The following is a 20,681-nucleotide window of genomic DNA, read 5'->3' as shown; positions in this document are numbered from 1 at the left end:
GGCGGAGGCGCAGGAGGGAGGGCGGAGGCGCAGGAGGGTGGACGGAGGCGCAGGAGGGAGGGCGGAGGCGCAGGAGGGAGGGCGGAGGCGCAGGAGGGAGGGCGGAGGCGCAGGAGGGAGGACGGAGGCGCAGGAGGGAGGACGGAGGCGCAGGAGGGAGGACGGAGGCACAGGAGGGAGGACGGAGGCGCAGAAGAGGCAGGATGGAGGAGAGGGAGGGCGGAGGCGCAGGAGGGAGGACGGAGGCGCAGGAGGGAGGACGGAGGCGCAGGAGGGAGGACGGAGGCACAGGAGGGAGGACGGAGGTGCAGGAGGGAGGGCGGAGGCGCAGGAGGGAGGACGGAGGCGCAGGAGGGAGGGCGGAGGCGCAGGAGGGAGTGCGGAGGCGCAGGAGGGAGGACGGAGGCGCAGGAGGGAGGGCGGAGGCGCAGGAGGGAGGACGGAGGCACAGGAGGGAGGGCGGAGGCGCAGGAGGGAGGGCGGAGGCGCAGGAGGGTGGACGGAGGCGCAGGAGGGAGGGCGGAGGCGCAGGAGGGAGGGCGGAGGCGCAGGAGGGAGGGCGGAGGCGCAGGAGGGAGGACGGAGGCGCAGGAGGGAGGACGGAGGCGCAGGAGGGAGGACGGAGGCACAGGAGGGAGGACGGAGGCGCAGAAGAGGCAGGATGGAGGAGAGGGAGGGCGGAGGCGCAGGAGGGAGGACGGAGGCGCAGGAGGGAGGACGGAGGCGCAGGAGGGAGGACGGAGGCGCAGGAGGGAGGGCGGAGGCACAGGAGGGAGGACGGAGGCGCAGAAGAGGCAGGATGGAGGAGAGGGAGGGCGGAGGCGCAGCAGCTGTCTCACACTAAGACTGGAGCAATTAAGATACAAGAGCTTCACAAGCCTGTCCTCTGGGAGAAGCCACGACCCACCATCTTTCCGGAAGAGCTTGCAGCTGCCTGAGGCGAAGCCCCTCACAGGAGCAGGCAGCCTCCACCCTCGGCCTCTCACTGCCGGCATCCACAGGGAGGTGTCCCTCTAGCACAGTGGTTCTCAACCTTCTGGCCCTTTAAATACAGTTCCTCATGTTGTGACCCAACCATAAAATTATTTTCGTTTTTACTTCATAACTGTAATGTTGCTACTGTTATGAATTGTAATGTAAATATCTGATATGCAGGATGGTCTTAGGTGACCACTGTGAAAGGGTCGTTCGCCCGCCAAAGGGGTCGCGACCCACAGGTTGAGAACCGCTGCTCTAGCAGCATCCAGAAAGGACATTTCCGGTAGACTTAGAGACTTCTAATAAAAAGGCACTCAAATTAACTAGACTGTGAGAACTTGAAAACTTTTATTCTTTTTCCTCCTGACCAGCACACTGCCTGGTACATACTGCCGGGCAGGCATTCAAAAAAAATTTTTTTTTAAATAGGCAATTTATAATACTGGGAGAATGTCATTTTAGTGTTTCAGAAAACGCGTTATTCTTGGAAAGGGCTTGTTCTCTTACGACTCTGGGAAACAGAGGTTTTGTCCTAACTCTTGGAAGCCTCCTGGGAAGGACAGCGTAACACCTTGGGTGGACATGGAAGTGCTCTGGAAGGGCCCTTAAAAACTCTCAAGAAATTCAAAGTTGTCCTAATTGCAGGGAAGACGGGGGCCTCTGCAGCCCAGGGCGATGTGCAGTGCCGCCAGGACACGGGAAATGTCTTGTGACTCTCCCTGACCGGGACCTGCAGACAGCCCCCCTGCTGATCCCCGCAGGTCGCCTGGCGGGAGGCGGACCAGCGGAGGGGCTGTCAACGTCTCCACCCGCCCAGGCCAGAGCGTTAGCTCCTGAGCACGCCCTCCTGACAGGGCCTCTGACCTCGTCCCAGGTGTCGGGGTAACAAGAACCAGAACCAGGTGTGCAGGGCTCTCCTCAAAGGCTGACTCCCCTCTCCTTCCACGGACTGCCTGGTATTCCGTGTGCACTACACTTGGCAGCGTTCTTACAAATTAAATAACGTTCTTAAACTATAGTAAAACATCATTACACCCAGTTCTCTTCAAAAAGTCTTTCCAATTCAATTCCCAAAATTAACTTACAAAATTTTGTGCAAAAACACCAACCTCAAATAAATACGGGGGTGGGGATGGAGGGGCAAGGGGAGGAGTGGGAAGAGCGAAACTGGTTTTCGTCTTTTAAATTAAAAGTTAAAAACACCAGCTGCATCTGCAAGTATTTGTAGGAGAAATGCCCCAAGAAGGCCAAGAAAAGCGGCCCTCCGCGTCCGAGGTGCATTTCCGGTGAGGTGGTCTGTGTTCAGAACTCGCAGTGGATGCCCCCGCTGAGGTCCTTCACCACGCCCTCCTTGACCAGCTTCAGCAGCAGCCTGGTCTCCGTCGTCACGTTGTGCATGGTCTGGAAGTTCATGGCGGCCATGCAGAGATTGTCGAAGTAATGCAAAGGCGTTCTGGGCTGGCTGAGGTCATAGCCAAAGCCGGCCAAGCTGACTTCATCACACAGGTGTGTGGCTAAGACAACGGCAATGACGCCAATCGTGGGGACGTTCTGGAAAAGAAAAAAGGCCCCACAGGCTGAGCGCAATTCGCTGCTCCCCACGTAGCACGCACGCTGTGCCAAGTAATAACGGCGGCGATTTTAAACATCCCACAATTTCAGCCTGCAGTTTATTTCACACCCTGTATGACAGCAACTTTGCAGAGTGCCCTCTCGCACTCTGGGACCCCTCAGGGGATGTTGGAGAGCCGGTTTCGGCCCGATCTCTGCAGGCCAACCCAAGGGACCCCACCTGCTGGAGGTACCCAGCTCACTCCGCAGACGCCCTTAGAGCTCAGGTGCCACCCCAGGTGCGGCCGGCCGGGGAGGGACCCCAGGAGGTTGGCTCCAGGGCGTGTCTGGCCCGTCTTGCCCAGTCCCGCCCCACCGGCCACCTTCTACTTAATTTCCTTTCAATATGCATGAATCCGTGCACCAGGTCACTAGTCCTAAATAAGATCTCAGTGACCTAAGTGCTAATGTGCTGACTATACTAAAGAGATGAGTCACCAGGGGCAACCAATGCACACTGAGGAGCCCTGAGTCAGGGTGCAGAGTGGTGAATGTAGACTCAGCTTCTCATCGTGGCCTAGGTTTCCCCACTGGAAAATGCCTCTGTGTACACAGCCGAGCCTCAGTGAAACATGTACAGAGGTCACCCCTCAAACGCAGACAAGAATCGTTAACTCTCAGTAGAAAAAAAAATACCTTATCTCGGCCCCAGAACCTGGACTGCGGCTCTGAATACTGAAGGATGTCAAAGGCAGTCTCTTTGATAATAACTGGATTCAAAATCCTGAAATGTTTTGGCTGTAATGGGATTTTTTCTGCCACCTGCTTCCAAAAGAAGAGTCGTACCCAAAATGGCTGAGGAAAGGAAACAAGAAGCAGTCATTAAGGATACATAATAGTCATCGATCAGTGGAGGGGGGCACGCATCCCCCGATAACCGGGCCAAACCGTGGTCGTGACCCCTGGCGGGCACGCGTTCTGCGGCAAACTCACAGCTGTCTGCAAAGTCACTCTCTCAAACAAACACCCAACTCCAAAGGACCTGGTGTTCGAAGGTGGCATTGGACAAAGAGAGAAGCCACAGACCCAGCTCTTGTGTGGGGAAGAAACTGCTTAGGGAATGACCAGAGGAGGTACAGCCTTTGTAGGATCAAAAGCCACCATTTTGCCCAGGGAAGACTAAGCACACAGCACCAATTCAAGGGTACTAAGTGCTGTGAGTGCCGGCTCTGTCAGGCCCTCACCCAGGGTCCTCTCTCCCTCCACTCACTCCTTTTCCCAGTCCCGTGAAGTCTCTTGGAAACTGACTGAGTCATTTCGTATGAGCTTCATGTCCCAACTAGAACAACTTCTATTCCACAGAAAGCCCGGAAGACCACGATAACCCGCACAGAATCAAGCGCCGGAGATACAAGTCTCCACCACAGGAAGCTTCCGTGAAAGGTCTCATAGCCCTGGATGTCCTATAGCTTGTGTGGACCGCTGGTCCGTGCAAGTGAATATGAATGCACTCGCACTCCACGCCAGCTGGCCTCTGACGTTCATTTCAGCACAGTGGGAGGGACTAGAGAGTGGTGTGATTGATCACCATAAAGACAAGAAGACCACGACCCAGACCCGGTGAGGCCCAGACCCGGTGAGGCCGTCTCCTCCACACCCGCCCTCTGGAATGCTGGGAATTTACTCCTGTGAATTTGCACCACCCATCAAAGCAGTCTGGGAGAAGCTCATTGAGAATACGCCCCCGAGGTTTTATGTACATTCTTTTCAATATCCCCAATAATGGTTTACATTAACCCAGGTAAACCTAATTTCTAGAAAAAGCCAAAAGCCACGTAAGTTCCAGTCTAGTGAATCCATTGGGTCATCAACCTTAGTGATAACCGTTTTTGTCCAAAACTTGATATTCCCATTAAGTAACGATCTTGACCTCCACCTGTGAATCGATCATGTTCTGAAAGCCATTTCCAGCAAGGAGTTCTGAGGGGTTTCCACAGAGGGAGAGGTTATTTAAAACACAACACGGAAGTGAAAGTATGCATTCCACCGAGTCTGCTGAAAAGTAAAAACCTGCATCACAATTAGAGACCCCAAAGACACATCTGGAGGCTGGATTTCCATGCTTACCAGGGTTTCATTCTTTACCATTGCCTGCAGCCAGTTGAAGTCAACACTCTTAAATAAAACAGCCACAAACAAGTCAGTGGAATAATATTCGAAGTCAGACAGTGGGGCACCCTCTGGATAAGTCATCCTTATAGTAGTTTTATTTCCAACATGCTCTGAATATCCCTCAACAGGTGCACTGTTTAACCTATTAACACAAAGGACAAGATAAAGAGACAAAGCAAGCCATTAGCTACCTTATCACACCACAAAAGAATTCCCTCCTGTGTTCTCTGCACTTTTTTAGGCCTGGGAACGGGTAGTGGTTGGGGCCCGGGTGTCCCTTCCAGCAGCCTCCCTGCCCCCACAGGTCCACCCTTTCCAGGTGCCAGATGCATGCAGCCCTCCTTGCCCTGTGAGAGGTGCCCCGTGAGGGATGCCCCCAGCTCATCTCTGAATGCCAGGCAATTCGCTCTCATCCCGCCATTTCCAGGCAATTCAAACAGAGTATATTTTGGGCTTTTTCTGGGCACTGTTTCCTTGAAAGCCTCCCATTGTGCTCAGATACCAGTGTCTCTTGTCAGAATTTCCAAAAGGCAGAGAGGAAAACCTAGAAACCAGGGCCAGGCAGACACGGCGACAGTTACATATGGACAGGGCTGAACGGGGGTGGGCCATGGGCCTAGGTGCAGCCTGGTCGTAAAGCAAAGCAAGGATTTGGGACACGAACAACTGTTCGATCAGTGAAGGCTTTGCCAGGGTGGCTGCTGGGGAGAGAAGTCTAAGAATTCTTCCCAAAGCAATACTACTGCTCACACTGTCATTCAGTTTTGTAGTGTGTTTGGTTTTTGGCCTGTACTACGTCCCCTGCATCTAACATTTCTCTTCTATTCCACTTCCTCTTCTAAATCTCAGACACCTACCTCTGGATTATTAAAAGATATTATTAGACAGGACAACACAATGGAAGACATGAGCCTAGACCAGCTATGTTTTCCTTTTTTTCCCTGGTCCCCCACCCCCTTCCTTTTCTTTTTTAAAATAAAGGACATTAGGAAACTGGTGGAATGTGAATCAAGACTGCAAATAAGGTGTGATGTATCGGTGCTAGCTTCCTGATTCTGAATAATGCTCTGTGCTTCTGTAATAGAATGTCCTTGTTCTTGGGAAACACATACTAAAGTACTTAGGGGTAAGGGAGCTAGATGTTTGCAACGAACTCTGAAAGGGTTCGGAGAAGAATAATCGCATATGTAAAGAGAACATGCCATAGCCAATGTGGTGAAGTGTTACCAAAGGGGAATCTGGGAGAAGGGTGAACGGGAGTTCTGTGCACTATTTTTGCAACGTTTCTGTTAAGTTTAGAATCACTTTCAGTCTAAAAGTTACTCCCCAGCCCTGGCTGGTGGGGCTCGATTGGTTGAGTGTCATCCTGGGCTGACTCAATTCCCAGTCAGGGCACATACCTAGGTTGTGAGTTCAACCCCCAGTTGGGGTGTGTGCGGGAGGCAACAGATGGATGTTTCTTTCGTACATAGCTGTCTCTCTTTCCCTCTCCCTTCCTCTCTCTCTAAAATCAATTAAAAAACATTAAAAGTTACTCCCCCAAAGCTTCTCCCTCGTAATTATGCTAAGTCATCCTTTCTCTGGCCCTAAGGCTCAGTGGCCTCCCAGTGCCTATGCAAGAAGTCCACGCTCACCAGGCTGACGCCCGCCATCACCAGGCACCTTCCCAGCCCCCTTCCTGCTCTCCCAGGGCCTCTTCTTCCTCCTCCTGCCCAGTGAGGCTCCTCACCCAGATCCCTCTGCCTGCCCTCCTCCTCCCTGAAGAGCCAGATACTGCTGCTCTCCTGCTGGAGGCCGCCCCTTCCTCCACATCTCTTCTCCGGTTTCTTACCTCCTCTATCAGCACCCCTGGTTTCTTACCTCCTTCCCCATTTCCCAGTCCTGCACCATTCGATGGGCACAGGGTCCTGTTTGCCTCCCCCAGCGCTGCCTGTTGAAGGCCAGGGTTGAGGTTCTGGAAGCCTCAAAACCCTGCATGTGGAATGCTGGTGCCTGGCATGGACCCGGGGCCCTATGGTGCCCTCATTTCTGACACTGGCCAACTGTGTTGGTTTCAGCGAGGACTGGGATGTCTAAAGCACATGACACACACTGTCACATAGACATCAGCCAGCGAAAGGCAGTGACGTGTCTGCCCTCACCCCAGCCTGCACACTCCTGCTGCACACCATCCTGCCTTCTGCTCACGGGGGCCTACGGGACCCCTTTCGACCTAAGACTTGGTTCTTAACTTTTTTCTTCTCTCCCTTAGAACTTAAAAATGTCTGGTTCTTGCCTACCACACCTTTTACCCTTGCCCTTTTCTCCTTAGCCCCCACATTCCTGCACATCCCCCCCCGCCTCAATCTGATGCTAATATTTACTGAGCATTTACCATAGGCCTGCCACTATTCTAAGTACTCTAAACCCACTCATGCCTTTGACCTTCACAGTAACCCGCTCAGGGATGTGCCATCACCGCCTCCACTTACAGATGAGGAAACGAAGGCACAATACAGTCAGGACCCTTGCCCGAGACCTCGGCCGCCGGGATAAAGGCAGTGTGTGTACACGCTATTGCTTTTAGTTCAAAGTATCTGAACTAACCAGAGATTTCTCTCAACGGGTCTATTTTCTTAAGCAGTTCCACTACTGCCTCAGACCCCAGATTAGAAATCTTGGTGTCCCCTGCCAGAAAATCCTGTAATTCACTTTTCCAATATACCTCATATTTGATCTTTAAAAAATGTATTTTTTTAATCGATTTCAGAGAGGAAGGGAGAAGGAGAGAGAGATATAGACATCGATGATGAGAAAGAATCACCAATTGGCTGCCTCCTGCATGCCCCCCATGTGCCCTGATTGGGAATCGAACTGTGGCTTCCTGATTTATAGGTTGACATTCAACTGCTGAGCCAGGCTGCTCGGGCTATTTGATCTCTAGCCTCTATTTCTTCTTTCTCCATCTCACACCCGGCCCCACACTGCTCGCCCTGATTGCAGCCTCCAAACCCAGGCTCCCGCCCTATTGTCTCCTGCCTTCAGTCAAATCCACATCCTCCTCTCGATGAGTTTAATTAAGACCCAACTTTCATCATGCTCCCTGTTTTGCACACCCTTAAGATATAGACAATTCACTGGAGTATATCAAGAGCCTTAAAAACCATTCAAGTATCGTTAACTCAACAATTCTAGGGATTCTTGGAATTATGTCCAAGGAAATAAATCAGATATGTACATAAAGACACACGCATGAGAATGTGCAAAGCATTTTCACAATCACAAGGAAACTGGAGATGTTCTAAGTGCCCAGCAATGGGAGGGTGGCTAAGTAACGTACGATACCTCATTTAAAGGAACAGTAAACGGTCAAGTTAGTTTCCCCAAGACAGAGAATGACCTCAGAAACTATTCATTCATACCATGATGTTAAAAAAGCAAAACACTTCATAAGAATATAAATGCACTCATTAATATGTATATAGAGCAAAAGTGAAAAAAACACAGCCAATTAGCAGTGGTTGGTTTTTGTGCCATGAGTGGCATTTTCTTCCTTATATTTTCCTGTATTTTTAAATCTTCAAGAATAAACGTATTTTACTTTTATAATCAGAAAGCCTCTTAGCCAGCTACGCCAAGAAGAATCCAGGCAGGCTCCTTACAGCCTGTTGTGTGTTTTCCACAGCCCAGCCAGCGGCCTGCAGGGCGCACCCACACCAGCCCAGCTCCCAGGCCAGGCACCCCACCCACTCAGGCTCCCGTCCTCCTGGCCTCGCCTGGCACAGTCTTCCTCCTTTGCTGGCTTAGCTGAACCTCCCCATCCTCCTACACCTCACCTCTCCTGAAAAGCGTTTTGTCAAACTGGGTCAGTACTGCACAGTTAGGAGCATCTAATCACATCATGTTTTTGTTTTGGTTTCTTCAACAGTCAACTCCCCCGATGGCAGCGGGGGCGTGCAGGGGACCAACAGCAGTGAGCCAGCTCTGGAGGAGGAAGGTTGGTCTAAACCAGTGGTTCTCAACCTTCCTAATGCCGCGACCCTTCAATACAGTTCCTCATGTTGTGGTGACCCCAATTTCATTGTTACAAATTGAACATAATTAAAGCATAGTGATTAATCACAAAAACAATATGTAATTATGTATGTGTTTTCCGATGGTCTTAGGCGACCCCTGTGAAAGGGTCGTTCGACCCCCAAAGGGGTCACGACCCACAGGTTGAGAACCGCTGGAACCAACGTACCTTATCACCACGTCAAACTGGTTCAGGGCCGGGCCCAGCTCCAGTCCGTGGAGTATCCCGCCACTTCCGATGACCACGCAACGTCGACAACTCTTTGCTTTCAAGTGTTCAGGAAGGTCGTGCTCAGGCAAGAGTTCCAGGAGGCTCTGCACTGTCCCGGAGAACTGCCGGAATCCGAAAGGGGGGTCGTACTTGGACTCGGCCTCGTTCGCCCGGGGGCCCTTCTTCACGAAGGGCGGCAAGTCCACGCTGTACCGGTGCTCAAACAGCCGCGCCATGGACGTCCTGGCAAACCGGGGCCGGCACTCCTGTTGCAAGACTTGCTGCGCGTATTTCTGAGCTCTCTGGAATGGAATCACACCAACCCGCGCTTACAACGCTGTCAGGCATTAGAAATGTACACCTAGAGGTGACACTGTCGTCTGTAAGGTGTCTGACGTAGCTCCCCTTCTGACGGCTGTCTTTTCACACAGAACATCTGCTTTTAAGAGTTAATTTATGCGAGAAACTTGAAGGAAAAACCTGGGAGGGTCACATGACATGAGATAGACTCAACCAGAGTGTTTATTTCATAAAGGATTATTTACTGTTGTACAGAGTTTTAAATGTTGGCCCCAGCTGTGTTTTTTCTCAAAGCAGGAAGGACTCTCCATCTCCTACCACCCCCAGCTTAACCTTGTTCAAGTAAATTTGGGGGGCGGGGAGATATACTTTGAGGTGTTTACGATTTCATAAAATCTCGTCACACCTTACCACATGGATGAAGCTTGAAGACATTATGCCCAGTGAAATAAGGACACCTTATACAATGGAATCATGCACAGAAATGCAAATAGTGCATGATTCCATTATATAAGGTGTCTAACATAGTCAAATGTATAAAGCAGAGTGGTGGTTACCTGAGACTGGGGGGGGGGGGGGAGGAGGAAACGGGAAAGAGGGTGTGTTTCATGGGCAGTCCCAGCCTTATAGGATCAATCTGTTTCACAACGTGAGTTTCAACTTTGTAAGATGAAAAGTTCTAGGAGTCTGCTTCACAATGTGAATATACGTCGTGCTTAAAAAACGCCCAAGAAGGTAAATGCTACGTTGCGTGTTTCTTACCACAATTACAATGTTTTCCGTATTTCAGGTTCTAATCTGTTCAGGGTGAGAAACAGGCTTACTTATCAGTTGGGGCAATGAGCTTCACGAGAGCCTGGAAATTACTCTCAGTGTAACCAAGGAATAATGTCATGTCAACACAGAAGTTGCCTTGGTGTCGTATACAATTTTCCCTGTAGATTATCATGTTGCATCGACAAGGAACAGCGATCTAATGCCAAGTACACTAGCCCAGCTGAGCCCACAGGGCCTGGACGAACGTGGTGCCACTTTCCATGCCCACGGCCTTCCTCCTGGCTTAGTCTGGCCACATGCTGCCTCAGGCTCAGCTGCTTGGCAGAAAGTCCTCCCTCGTCACAGAGCTTTTCGTTCTCAAGTCCACACTCGGCAGCCTCGGCCCTGCCTTACCCCTCCCACCACCGAACCACCTTCACATGTGTGTGTGCGTGTGTGCGTGTGTATAGTCCTATGTTTACTGGAATATTTTTAGGATTGAACATGTCCTTTGAACTATGACCGTACTATTACAAGGATTATTTATTGCTGCATATAGTTTCAAATGTTTGCCCCAGCTATGTTTTTTCTCAAAGCCTTGTTATTTTTATTAGGTTTTTGTGTAACATATTTTTGGCATGGCTGGTATTTTTTTCCTTCAGTTATACTTGGCATACAATATTGTTAGTTTCATCTATACAACACAGTGATTAGACATTTATATAACTTATGAAGCGATCCACCCCAATAAGTCTAGTACCCACCTGACACCATACAAAGTTATTACAATACTAGAGGCCCGGTGCACGAAATTCGTGCACTGGGCCGGGGGTGGAGGGGGGGAGGGCTCAGCATGGCCTGTGCCCTCTCGCAGTCCGGGACCTTGCTCCTGCATTGAGCGTCTGCACCCTGGTGGTCAGTGCGCATCATAGTGACCTGTCATTCTGCCTTTCTGTTGATTTGCATATTAGGCTTTTATTATATAGGATTATTGATTATGTGCCCTGTGCTGTACTTACATCCCTGTGACTATTTTTATAACTGCTAACTTGTACTTATTAATCCCGCCACCTTTCCACCAGCCTGAGACTCCCTCCCATTCAACCGCCAATGTGTTCTTTGTATCCATGAGTTTGTTTCTATTTTGTTTGTTCACTTATTTTTTTAGGTTCCACATGCAAGTGAAATCATATGTTACTTGACTTTGTCTGACTTATTTCATTTAGCATAATACCCTTTAGGGCCATTCATTCTGTCACAGATGGCAAGATTTCATTCTTTTTATGGCTGAGCAATATGCCATTGTATGTATGTACCACATCTTTACCCAGTCATCTATTGATGGACACTTACATTGCTTCCATTCTTGGTTATTGTAAATAATGCTGCAGTGAACACAGGAGTACATATATCTTTTTGAATTAGTGTTTTAAATTTCTTTGTATAAATACCCAGAAGTAAGATTGCTGGGTCACATGATAGTTCTATTTTTAATTTCTGAGAAACCACCATACCCGTTTTCCATAGTGGCTGTGCCAATTTACAATCCTACCAAAAGTACACGAGGGTTCCCTTTGCTCCATATCTTCACCAACACATGTTGTTTGTTGATTTATTGATGAATCATTCTGACAGGTATGAGGCGACATCTCACGGTGGTGTTAATTAGTATTTCCCTGATGATTGGTGACACTGAGCATCACCTATATGTCCTCTTGGGAGAAATGTCTATTCAGGCCCTCTGCCCATTTTTTCAATTGGGTTGTTTATCTTGTTGGTATTAGATTGTATGAGTTCCTTATATCTTTTGTATAATAATCCTTTACTGGATATATCATTGGTGAATATCTTCTCCCATTTGATAGGTTATCTTTTGGCTTTGTTGATGGTTTCCTTTGCTATACAAAAACATTTTAGTTTGATGTAGTCCCATGTTTATTTCTTCTTTTGTTTCCCTTGCCCAAGGAGACATATCCAACAAATACTACTAAGAGCAACGTCAGAGAGCTTACTGCCTATGTTTTCTTCTAGGATTTTTATGGTTTTAGGTCTAATGTTTAAGTCTTTAATCCAAAATGTGCTTTAACTTTAACAAATTGTTCTTAAAAATCCTCCTCCCTTGCCCTAGTCAGTTTGGCTCAGTGGATAGAGCATCAGCCTGGGCACTGAAGGGTCCTGGGTTCGATATCCAGTCAGGGCACATGCCTGGGTTGCAGGCTTGATCCCCAGTAGGGGGCATGCAGGAAGCAGCCAATCAATGATTCTCTCTCATCATTGATGTTTTTTTCTCTCTCTCTCCCTCTCCATTCCTATCTGAACTCAATAAAAAAGTATTTTTAAAAAATCCTCCTCCCTGACTTTATATTAATAATCCAAAGGTAACTGCAGTTTAGAGATGTGAGATAATTAAAAAACATCAGAGGCAAATGGTTAGTGTTAAATAACAATAGGTTCTACTACACTAAGATTTTACTGGACTCCCTGGTAAACTAAACAAGCCAATGAACTATTAAAAACATAATTCTTAACCATCATTACATGATATTGTGATTTAAGATGCATATTTTCGATCCAATACCTGTACATCTTGACTTAGCTTCCTGTATTAGCATCATCTACTTCTTGGCAAACTTGGTAAGATCTTCCTTGGACAATGTTTCCAGCCTTCCCCTCCTCAGGGATCCTGCTGGTCAAGCATTCTCTCCACCTTAGATTTCCCTGTCCCAGGGGTGGCTGGTGAAGAGCCCCTCCCTGCTCCATTCTTGAACAGATCCCCCATGGTCACCCTCGGCTGTGCATCCCACAGCCTGGCCACCACCACATGGGTACTCTGTCTGCAGCTGCTATCCTATATAATAAAAGAGTAATATGCAAATTGACCCTAACGGCGGAACGACCTGAACGACCACTGGACCAGTCACTATAAGGTGCACTGACTACCTCTTGGTCCCTTTCCCTGGCCGTCAGGCACTGATCACCCGATAGCGAACGGGAACCGGGGGCTGGATGCAGGCTGCTGGGGAAGATAGCGGTGATCGCAGGCCAGGCCTAGGGACCGTACCCACACACGAATTTGGTGCACAGGGCCTCTAGTAATAACATATTTGTAGACATGTATCTATCTTATAGCAGAACCCCAACTTTTAAAATATGTTTTTATTGATTTTTAGAGAGAGGAAGGGGAGAGAGGGAGAGAGAGAGGCTCTGGCCCTGGATTCTGACAAGGGAAACTGTTATTCTTGGAGTCTCAGATGAGGCTGCAGACACCATGCGTGATCACTGGTCACGTCGTGATGCCTGAGACACCTGGCAAGACTGGCGCTTGTATAGGCACTTTGTGGGCTCAAGGTAGCATCACGATAAGGGCAGAGCTGGTATGACCTGGGCTAAGGATTACCTCCCCAACTCCAAAAGCCACAGCCTCCACACACAGAGAGCAGCACACAGACGCCGGGGGACAGGAGCCTGAACACGAACCGAGAGCTGCATGAACAGTCAGTGGGGAAACCCGAGAGGAACTGGTCCCTCCCGGAGCAGCCCCAGGACTGAGGGCCAGCCCCGACCCCACCTGCTACTCAGCAGGGCCTTAAGGCCCAGCCAGAGGGGGCAGGGCAGCGGGGCTGCGCACACCAGACAAGCTTGTCTCTAGACTCTGGGTCTGAAGGTTAGAAACAGCAATTTTCCGAGGACAAAAGTCTAGTTCCTCACTACAGAACGACACCGCGAGCATCTGGTTTTACAAGCCTCCCGGGACAGAGCGCCACGGGAGACCTAGAGAAGCGGGTGACTGCCGCGTGACTGGAAGGAGAGGTGGGTGTTCAGGCTACCTGTGCCCGAAGCTGCTGGGCAGCCGCATTTTCTCTGCAGAAGTTTCGTTCGGAAAGAGTGAAATTTCATTCTATTTCCATGTTGGCCGAGTTCCACTGCAGGCTTCAAACTTAATTTTCTAGACCGTGAGCAGAGCACAAGGCTCAGCCTCACCTTCTGACCGTGACCCCTCCCTGGCCTCGTTGACAGTGGGTGCAATAACCAACCCCTGGCAAATGAATGCTCCCCATGCCACCAGACATGCTGAAAGCAACAGCAATTCTTTTTCTTCTTTTGTTTTAACTCCTTCGAAGACACACAACCAGCTCTGAGAAAGCCCCCAGGGACAATTTCTTCTAACCAGGAACTCTAGACTCTCTCCACCTTCTTCCAAGTTCTAAAGCCTTGGAGGGGGTGAACCTCATCTTTCTCAGAGAGAATCGCCTTTCGGAGCTGTGACAGAGAGGAAAGCTTTCCCCTTCTCTGCTGCAGACAGCTCCAAAGGATGCAGAAGGGTCTGGATTGCATGCACCCAGGGTAAGCAGAGAAGGGGTGACTCTCAGAGACACAGGATCTCCCAGGCCCTTCAAATCAAGGCATGGGAATGAGGGCTTCAATTTTTAAGGTAGTCAGGATGCCAATTTTTAAGTTTAACCTGGCTGGATAGCTCAGTTAGAGCACTGTCCTGACACACCAGAGGTGTGTGTTCAATCAGGGCACACACAAGAATCCTATATAATCAAAAGGCAATATGCAAATTGACCATCACACCCTCACAAGATGGCGGCGCCCAGTGAGGGCAGGGCCGGCTGCTCAGTGCACCTGCCACTGGGGCCACAGGTCCTCCTGCACCCACCACTGATTGAGGCTCAGGCAAGTAGGGCCGGCCGAGGTGCAGGTAACCAGGGCTGGCCGAGGCTTGTGCTGCCGGCAGTGGCAGCAGCAGAGGTGTGATGGGGCATCGCCTTCCCCTGATCACCAGGTCACCTCCTGCCCCTGAGGGCTCCTGTACTGTGAGAGGGGGCAAGCTGGGCTGAGAGACCCCCACTCCAGTGCATGAATTTTCATGCACCGGGGCCTCTAGTTAACCAATGAATGCCCAAATAAGTGGAACAACAAATCAATGTTTCTCTCTCTCTCCCTTCCTTTCTCTCTCTCTAAAAGTCAATAAAGTTAACAACAAAAACCGTCTTCCAGGATGAACTTGCTGGCTGCCCACAATTAAGAATAAAGAGACACCTGGTTGATACAAATGTCAATGACGATTTGCAATGGAAAACGAGGGTATTTCTTAAAAAAAATCCAAGTATATTGCTTTTTGCTTCATATCCCGCATGTAAGTGAGATCAAACAGCATTTGTCTTTCTCTGACTTATTTCACTGAGCATAATGCCCTCAAGGTTCATCCACGCTGTTGTAAATGGAGGGGTTTCCTTCTTTCACATGGCTGAGTAGTATTCCCTTGTCTGTATAAATACCACATCTTCCTCCAATCAAACGTCAGTATGGTGGTTACCAGAGGGGAGGGGTTGAAGAGGAAAGTGCAATTGCCCCTCTCAACCATACTTTCAAAGTGTCCGAGCATTCCTACAGAGACCACTGTTAGCAGCCTTTAAAAAACAAAAACAAAAAGACCACAAGTGGCACACTAAGGGCCATCTTTAAATAGGAAATATAAAGCCCACAACCAACAGAGCCACACACGTCTGAGCTACTGCAGGCCAGGTCCAGTGCAACCAGAACTCGCTCAGCCAACAGGGTCTGCAGGGGCCCCTAACACTGCGAGTTGCTGAATGTCATCAACAGAGCGAACAGCGCCCCACCCTCATGGCTCTGAGACCCTCTTCAGCTGATACACATCCACAGTCGTTCAGATTTGTCCAAACGCTTTGGCATCACTCCACCAGTAGCCTGGAGGCAGGGCTGTCTTTGTGGGGAGCTCTTACTGAACGCCATCTCCCAGCCACTGAGAATACCATGGCCGCACCAGCCAGCTTCCTCCACCATTTCCTCTACTTGGGGTTTCTGTTCTTCGTTTAATGATGCATGACTATAATCCAACTTAGGAGCTGCTTAGAGCGTGGCATTTAAGGCCTTGCACTCAGGACCTATCGCATTTTAGTCTCACCTTCTGCCATTCCCACCCCAAGTCCTCAGCGATTTCCAACTCTGGCTTTCCTCTAATTTGGAAGGCCCTGTGAGGCATCTGTCTTTTGCTCCCTCTGCATGGGATGAAGCAAGACAAGCTGTGAGGACCACTGTGGCATTTCAACAGGGTCAACAATGCTAAAAAGCTACATTAAAAAAAAGTCTCAATAGAATAAAAGACACCCCTCTTTCCACCATTGTTACAGGGTGGTTTTACTTTTTACTTTATTCAATTTCTGAACTGAGACTCACAAACGTGTGAATTATTTAACTGCCCTCCTATGCCTCCCTTTTCCCACAAATTACAGGGGACTTTCCACTGTATTTATTTCTGTATCATCTGAGTTTTGGGTGTTTTCATAATTGTAAAAAAATATTTTAGACCTGGATTGATGTGGTGGTCACAGTGGGCTGCCTAGGGGGTTTCCACACCTTCTCTGAGAAACCACAGTTTTGTTCCCCTTTCTCTACATAGGCAGTGGCCTTGGGAGGCTGGCCCTGCCCATCAGGTACCTCCATCCTCCTTGTCAGTGATTGGTCAGGAACCCTCACTGGAGCCAATCAGGGCAGGGCACTGGCAGCTATGAGTCAGTTACTGGCCCAGCAGTAAACATTGGCCCCATAAGCCTAGATGGAGGACTCATATTCCATGTTTCAGGGGGAAGGTGATGGGGTGGGGGGGGGGGGGCTTTTTTCTGTCTACTGTCTATTGGTAGACATGGAGAGTTGGACAGGAGGTATCTGTCCTACTTCTCAAAGGAATTTTAAACTTAATATGCATTCCTGAAATTTACTGTTGTTTAACTGTGGATTTTCTGTACAATTTGGAATTCAAAGATGAGAAAACAAACTGTGGTTTAAGGAATATCTCCCCCTCCCTCTGGAGTTTAATATAGATAAGTACATATTAATTAGTGTAAAATGTTAGCACACAATCCCTATCTCTCAAGGGCTTATTTGTTGGAAAGTGAGGAAGACAAATAGTCAAAATACCACAGTGGTGCCCTGGCTAGGTGGCTCAGTTAGTTGGTGCATCTTCCCATACACTAAAAGGTTGTGGGTTCGATTCCCAGTCAGGGTACATACCTAGGTTGCGGGTTTGATCCCGGTCAATGTGCATGGGAGACAACCAATTGATGTTTCTCTCTCTCTCTCTCTCTCTCTCTCTCTCCTCTCTCTCTCTCTCTCTCTCTCTCTCTCTCTCTCTCTCTGTCAAATCAACAATAATAATAAAAAAGAGTGTACATCCACACATTAGATTAGTGGGGCATGGCTGCATGCAGAACGGCAGGTAAGGAGCCTTCCCCGCTGAAAATGGCAAAGGGGCAGGTCCCGTGCTCGATGGCTGAGATCATCTCCCAGGCACCCGGTGGCCACCATGGCCAAGCAGGTACTGCTGGGCCAGAGGGGGTGGTTGTGCACTGTGAGGGCATCAACATTTCTGACAATTTCTACAGAAACCAGTTGAAGGACGTGGCCCTACCACTTCCGAGCCCCCAGCCCCATCTTTCATCAGACCGAGACTGTGTGGGGCCTGCTCCTCTGCAAGACCAAGCAGGCCAGGCCAGCCCGGAGAGCCTCAAGGTGTTTGACGGGATCCCGCCTCCTGCAAGTAAAAGCGAAAGGTGGTTCCCGCTGCCCTCAATGTTGTGCTTCTGAAGCCCACACAGAAGGCTGCCTGCCTAGGGCGCCTGGCTCATGAGGCTGGCGGTCACAGCCGCGCGGGAGGAGAAGAGGAAGAAGGCCAAGACCCATTACCAGGAAGAAAAGCAGCTCATGAGGCTACAGAAACGGGCCCAAAAGAATGTGAAGGAGAACTGACAAATACACAGACGTCCTCGAGACCCATGGACTCCTGGTCTGAGCCCCGTTAAAAAAAAAAAAAAAAAAAGTTGGGCAAGGAGACATCAATCTGGGGCAACGGGTGAGAGCACACAGTCCCAAAGGGCAATCTTAGGCCATGATTCCTTTTCCTGAAACCCCAGAAACTATGTATTTTCGTAAACACCATTTCTGTTCTCAAATTACTTGTACTTTAGATAGGACAACGAAATGCTTGCATAAATTATTACAATACCAGGTGGAGAGTGGCAAGTTTCAGAGGAGCTTCAAGCAGCGCTGAAGTCCAGCGGGGAAGTCACGGAGCTGGGGACGAGTGGTGCCATGCACCTGCACTCAGGCCAGGGAAAGCCCCAAGTCCCGACACCAGCCCACACGCTGCAGCCAGGTACTGGCCCAATGTCGAGAACCACAGTCTCAGGGCTAGAAAGAACCTAAAGGCCCCTGAGCCACCGCTGTCTGATGCCTGAATTCTACCTACTGAACAACAGGCATCCTGGCTTTGCTGAAAGACCTCCAGAGGTTGCCACAAAGGTGGCCCATTTATTCCACCTTTGGACGCCTGGGACCGTCAGCCCCTTCTTTCAGCTTGGCCGCCATCGCCTGGTCTGCATCTCTGACACCGAGGCCACCCAGGGGGGCGACCTTCCCTGGCCCGGGACTCTGGCTGCTGACAGTAGCTGCTATGCGGCCTGTACCAGGTCTTCCCTCCTTCAGGTCCCCATTCCTTCCGAGGTTCCTCAGGGACATGGTCCTGAGTCTCTCCTCTGGTCATTCGCATAAGTTATTATGATTCCTGGAGGGAACCTTAGAGAGTGACGGCCATAATGTTCAGAGCACTTATCTGAAGCAGACCTTTCCGCTCTATCACTGTAGCTTACGGGAAACGGCTGCAGGCAGCCACGGCACAGGCCGATGCAGACGGTGTTGGCTCGGCAATAACACCACCAAGTTGATTTTCACCCCAGGTGTCCCTACACCACATGCATCTTCCCCATCTTGAACTTCTGAAATGGTGTGCCTGACCCTTGCACAAGAGAGCTCACCTTTCTCAGTTAATCCCTGCTCAAGAGCCATTCCCTCTGCAGCTGGTCAGCAGTGTGCAGAAGGAGGCACAGAGGATGTGGAGAGTGCAGCAAAGAAACAACGGGGAGAGCTCACAGATACAAGCATTTAGGCCTTTCCCAGGGGACAGAAAGAGACCGGACGTCTAAAAACTATCCAAGAGAACTGTGAAGGGCCTTGGAGTGGAAAGGGACTCGGGGATGTCCGCAAGGCCAGCTGGATCGGAAGGAGAGGGAAGGCCCGAGCAGTGGCTACTGGACACATCCTACTCCAGCGAAGCACACAGGCTAATGCTGATGAAATGCTGAGTCAGCGAACGTCAGAGGGCGGAAGCAGGGAAGACAGGAAGGCTCCGTGATCAGTAAGACCCCTGAGACACAAGTGTCTGCACAGGCCAAGCTGTGCGTTTAACTACTCTCTCCCCATTTACTTCGGTGTCTATACCACCAAAAGCTTGAGGCACTTAGGATAGACAGATTAAATCAGACCATGTGAAGAAAAATCAGAATTAGAAAAGGAGCATTGTGGGTATTATCTAACTCAACTTGGATGACTACCTGCTACACAGATGCTGTTATTCACACTGCATAGCTAAGAACACTGGTGTCTCAAAACAATGAAGTAACTTGCCCAAGGTGACCTTGTTACTGACATTTACATTTGATTCTAGGTCAGGAACTTCAGCTCTCTCCTCTCTGCATCGCACTGTCTATGTCTTCTGGTTTCTTCTTCGTGGACTCCCTACCCAGGCAGAGAGCAGGGTCACCAGGAGCTCAGACTCTGCAATGACACTGCTGGGTCCAAGCCCCGACTCCACCCTTACTCGCCATGGTGACCTTGCCCGGGTGACAGTCTCCTGTCCTCCACTCCCCAGCTGTGAGATGGGATTACTAACAGACCCTCCATCCCAGGACTGTTCAGAGGGTTAACTGAGTCTACGCTACTAAAGCACTTTTAGAACAGTTATTACACAGTACACACTAAACTAGATGTGTTAACTAAACTAGATGTGAACCTGGGCAAGCAGCTTAACCTCCCAGGCCTCCTGTGTAAAATGGGGAGAATACAGGGAAATCTCCCAGTCACGATAACTAAATACCACATGAAAAGCACCTATACATGCTTGGTTATCATGACGCTACCTTAGTTAAAATCACCTCTTTCATCCAAGGCTGGACGTTGCTGGATAATTTAAGCACGCAAATAATCAGTGAAATAAGCATTTAATGGCTCAACAGACTTAGAAAAATAAAAATAAATTTAAGAAAAAATCTTGAAATACAATGTGAAATCATTAAAAAGATGAAATGCAGGAATGACAGATGACACTAAAATAAATTCTTCCCATTCTGTTTTAAGAACACGCACACTGACAGCACTGTGGCATGTTAACCACATGACAGGTGGTTAACCACATGACAGGTCCTGGAGTTCGGTGAGCGGAATTCCCCCGACCCCGTGACCTCAGTAACGAAAGAATGCTGTGGGCTAGCGGGCAGAGTCCGTTGTATTTTAGGGTGGGTTGTCCCTGATTCTGGCTTTAGAGTGCTAAGTGTTTTCCCCTCTATTTATAGTTTTAATGAACGTTTACTTACTATACTTTAGAGATGATTTTACTGTTTAAATGTATGTTTGGAAATGTTTTAATTTAAACCACACCAGTGGGATATCTCACCTTGACGCGGTCAGGATCCACATAATGCACTTTTTTAATATCACATTCTTCAGTAGTATAATTTAACTTGAGGATATAAAGGATCCACACTCCGAACACAAGAAGTATACACCTAGAAAAAAAAAT

At 49.3% G+C, this 20,681-nt stretch overlaps 1 protein-coding gene across 6 annotated transcripts in view; it reads right to left on the bottom strand.

Annotated features, from left to right (window-relative positions):
- Positions 1-1,302: 1,302 nt before the first annotated feature.
- Positions 1,303-20,681, bottom strand: part of ST3GAL5 (ST3 beta-galactoside alpha-2,3-sialyltransferase 5) — a gene marked incomplete at its 5' end in the record, with an annotated part of 42,540 nt that continues 23,161 nt past the window's right edge. For 2 of the 6 annotated variants that reach the window (XM_081100723.1, XM_081100724.1), the window contains 5 exons: positions 1,303-2,529; positions 3,226-3,384; positions 4,657-4,843; positions 8,924-9,267; positions 20,556-20,667. In XM_081100723.1, coding sequence (XP_080956849.1) covers positions 2,281-2,529; positions 3,226-3,384; positions 4,657-4,843; positions 8,924-9,267; positions 20,556-20,667 — 1,051 coding nt within the window. In that variant the 3' untranslated portion in view covers positions 1,303-2,280. The remainder of the gene's footprint in view (positions 2,530-3,225; positions 3,385-4,656; positions 4,844-8,923; positions 9,268-20,555; positions 20,668-20,681) is intronic. The other 4 variants (XM_081100726.1, XM_081100725.1, XM_081100728.1 and 1 more) reach the window with 3 other exon arrangements.

Source organism: Myotis nattereri, assembly GCF_964212035.1.
Source record: "Myotis nattereri genome assembly, chromosome: 10".
NCBI lineage: Eukaryota > Metazoa > Chordata > Mammalia > Chiroptera > Vespertilionidae > Myotis > Myotis nattereri.
The sequence above is the reverse complement of the archived record's forward strand: the minus strand, read 5'-3'. Positions and strand labels throughout refer to the sequence as shown.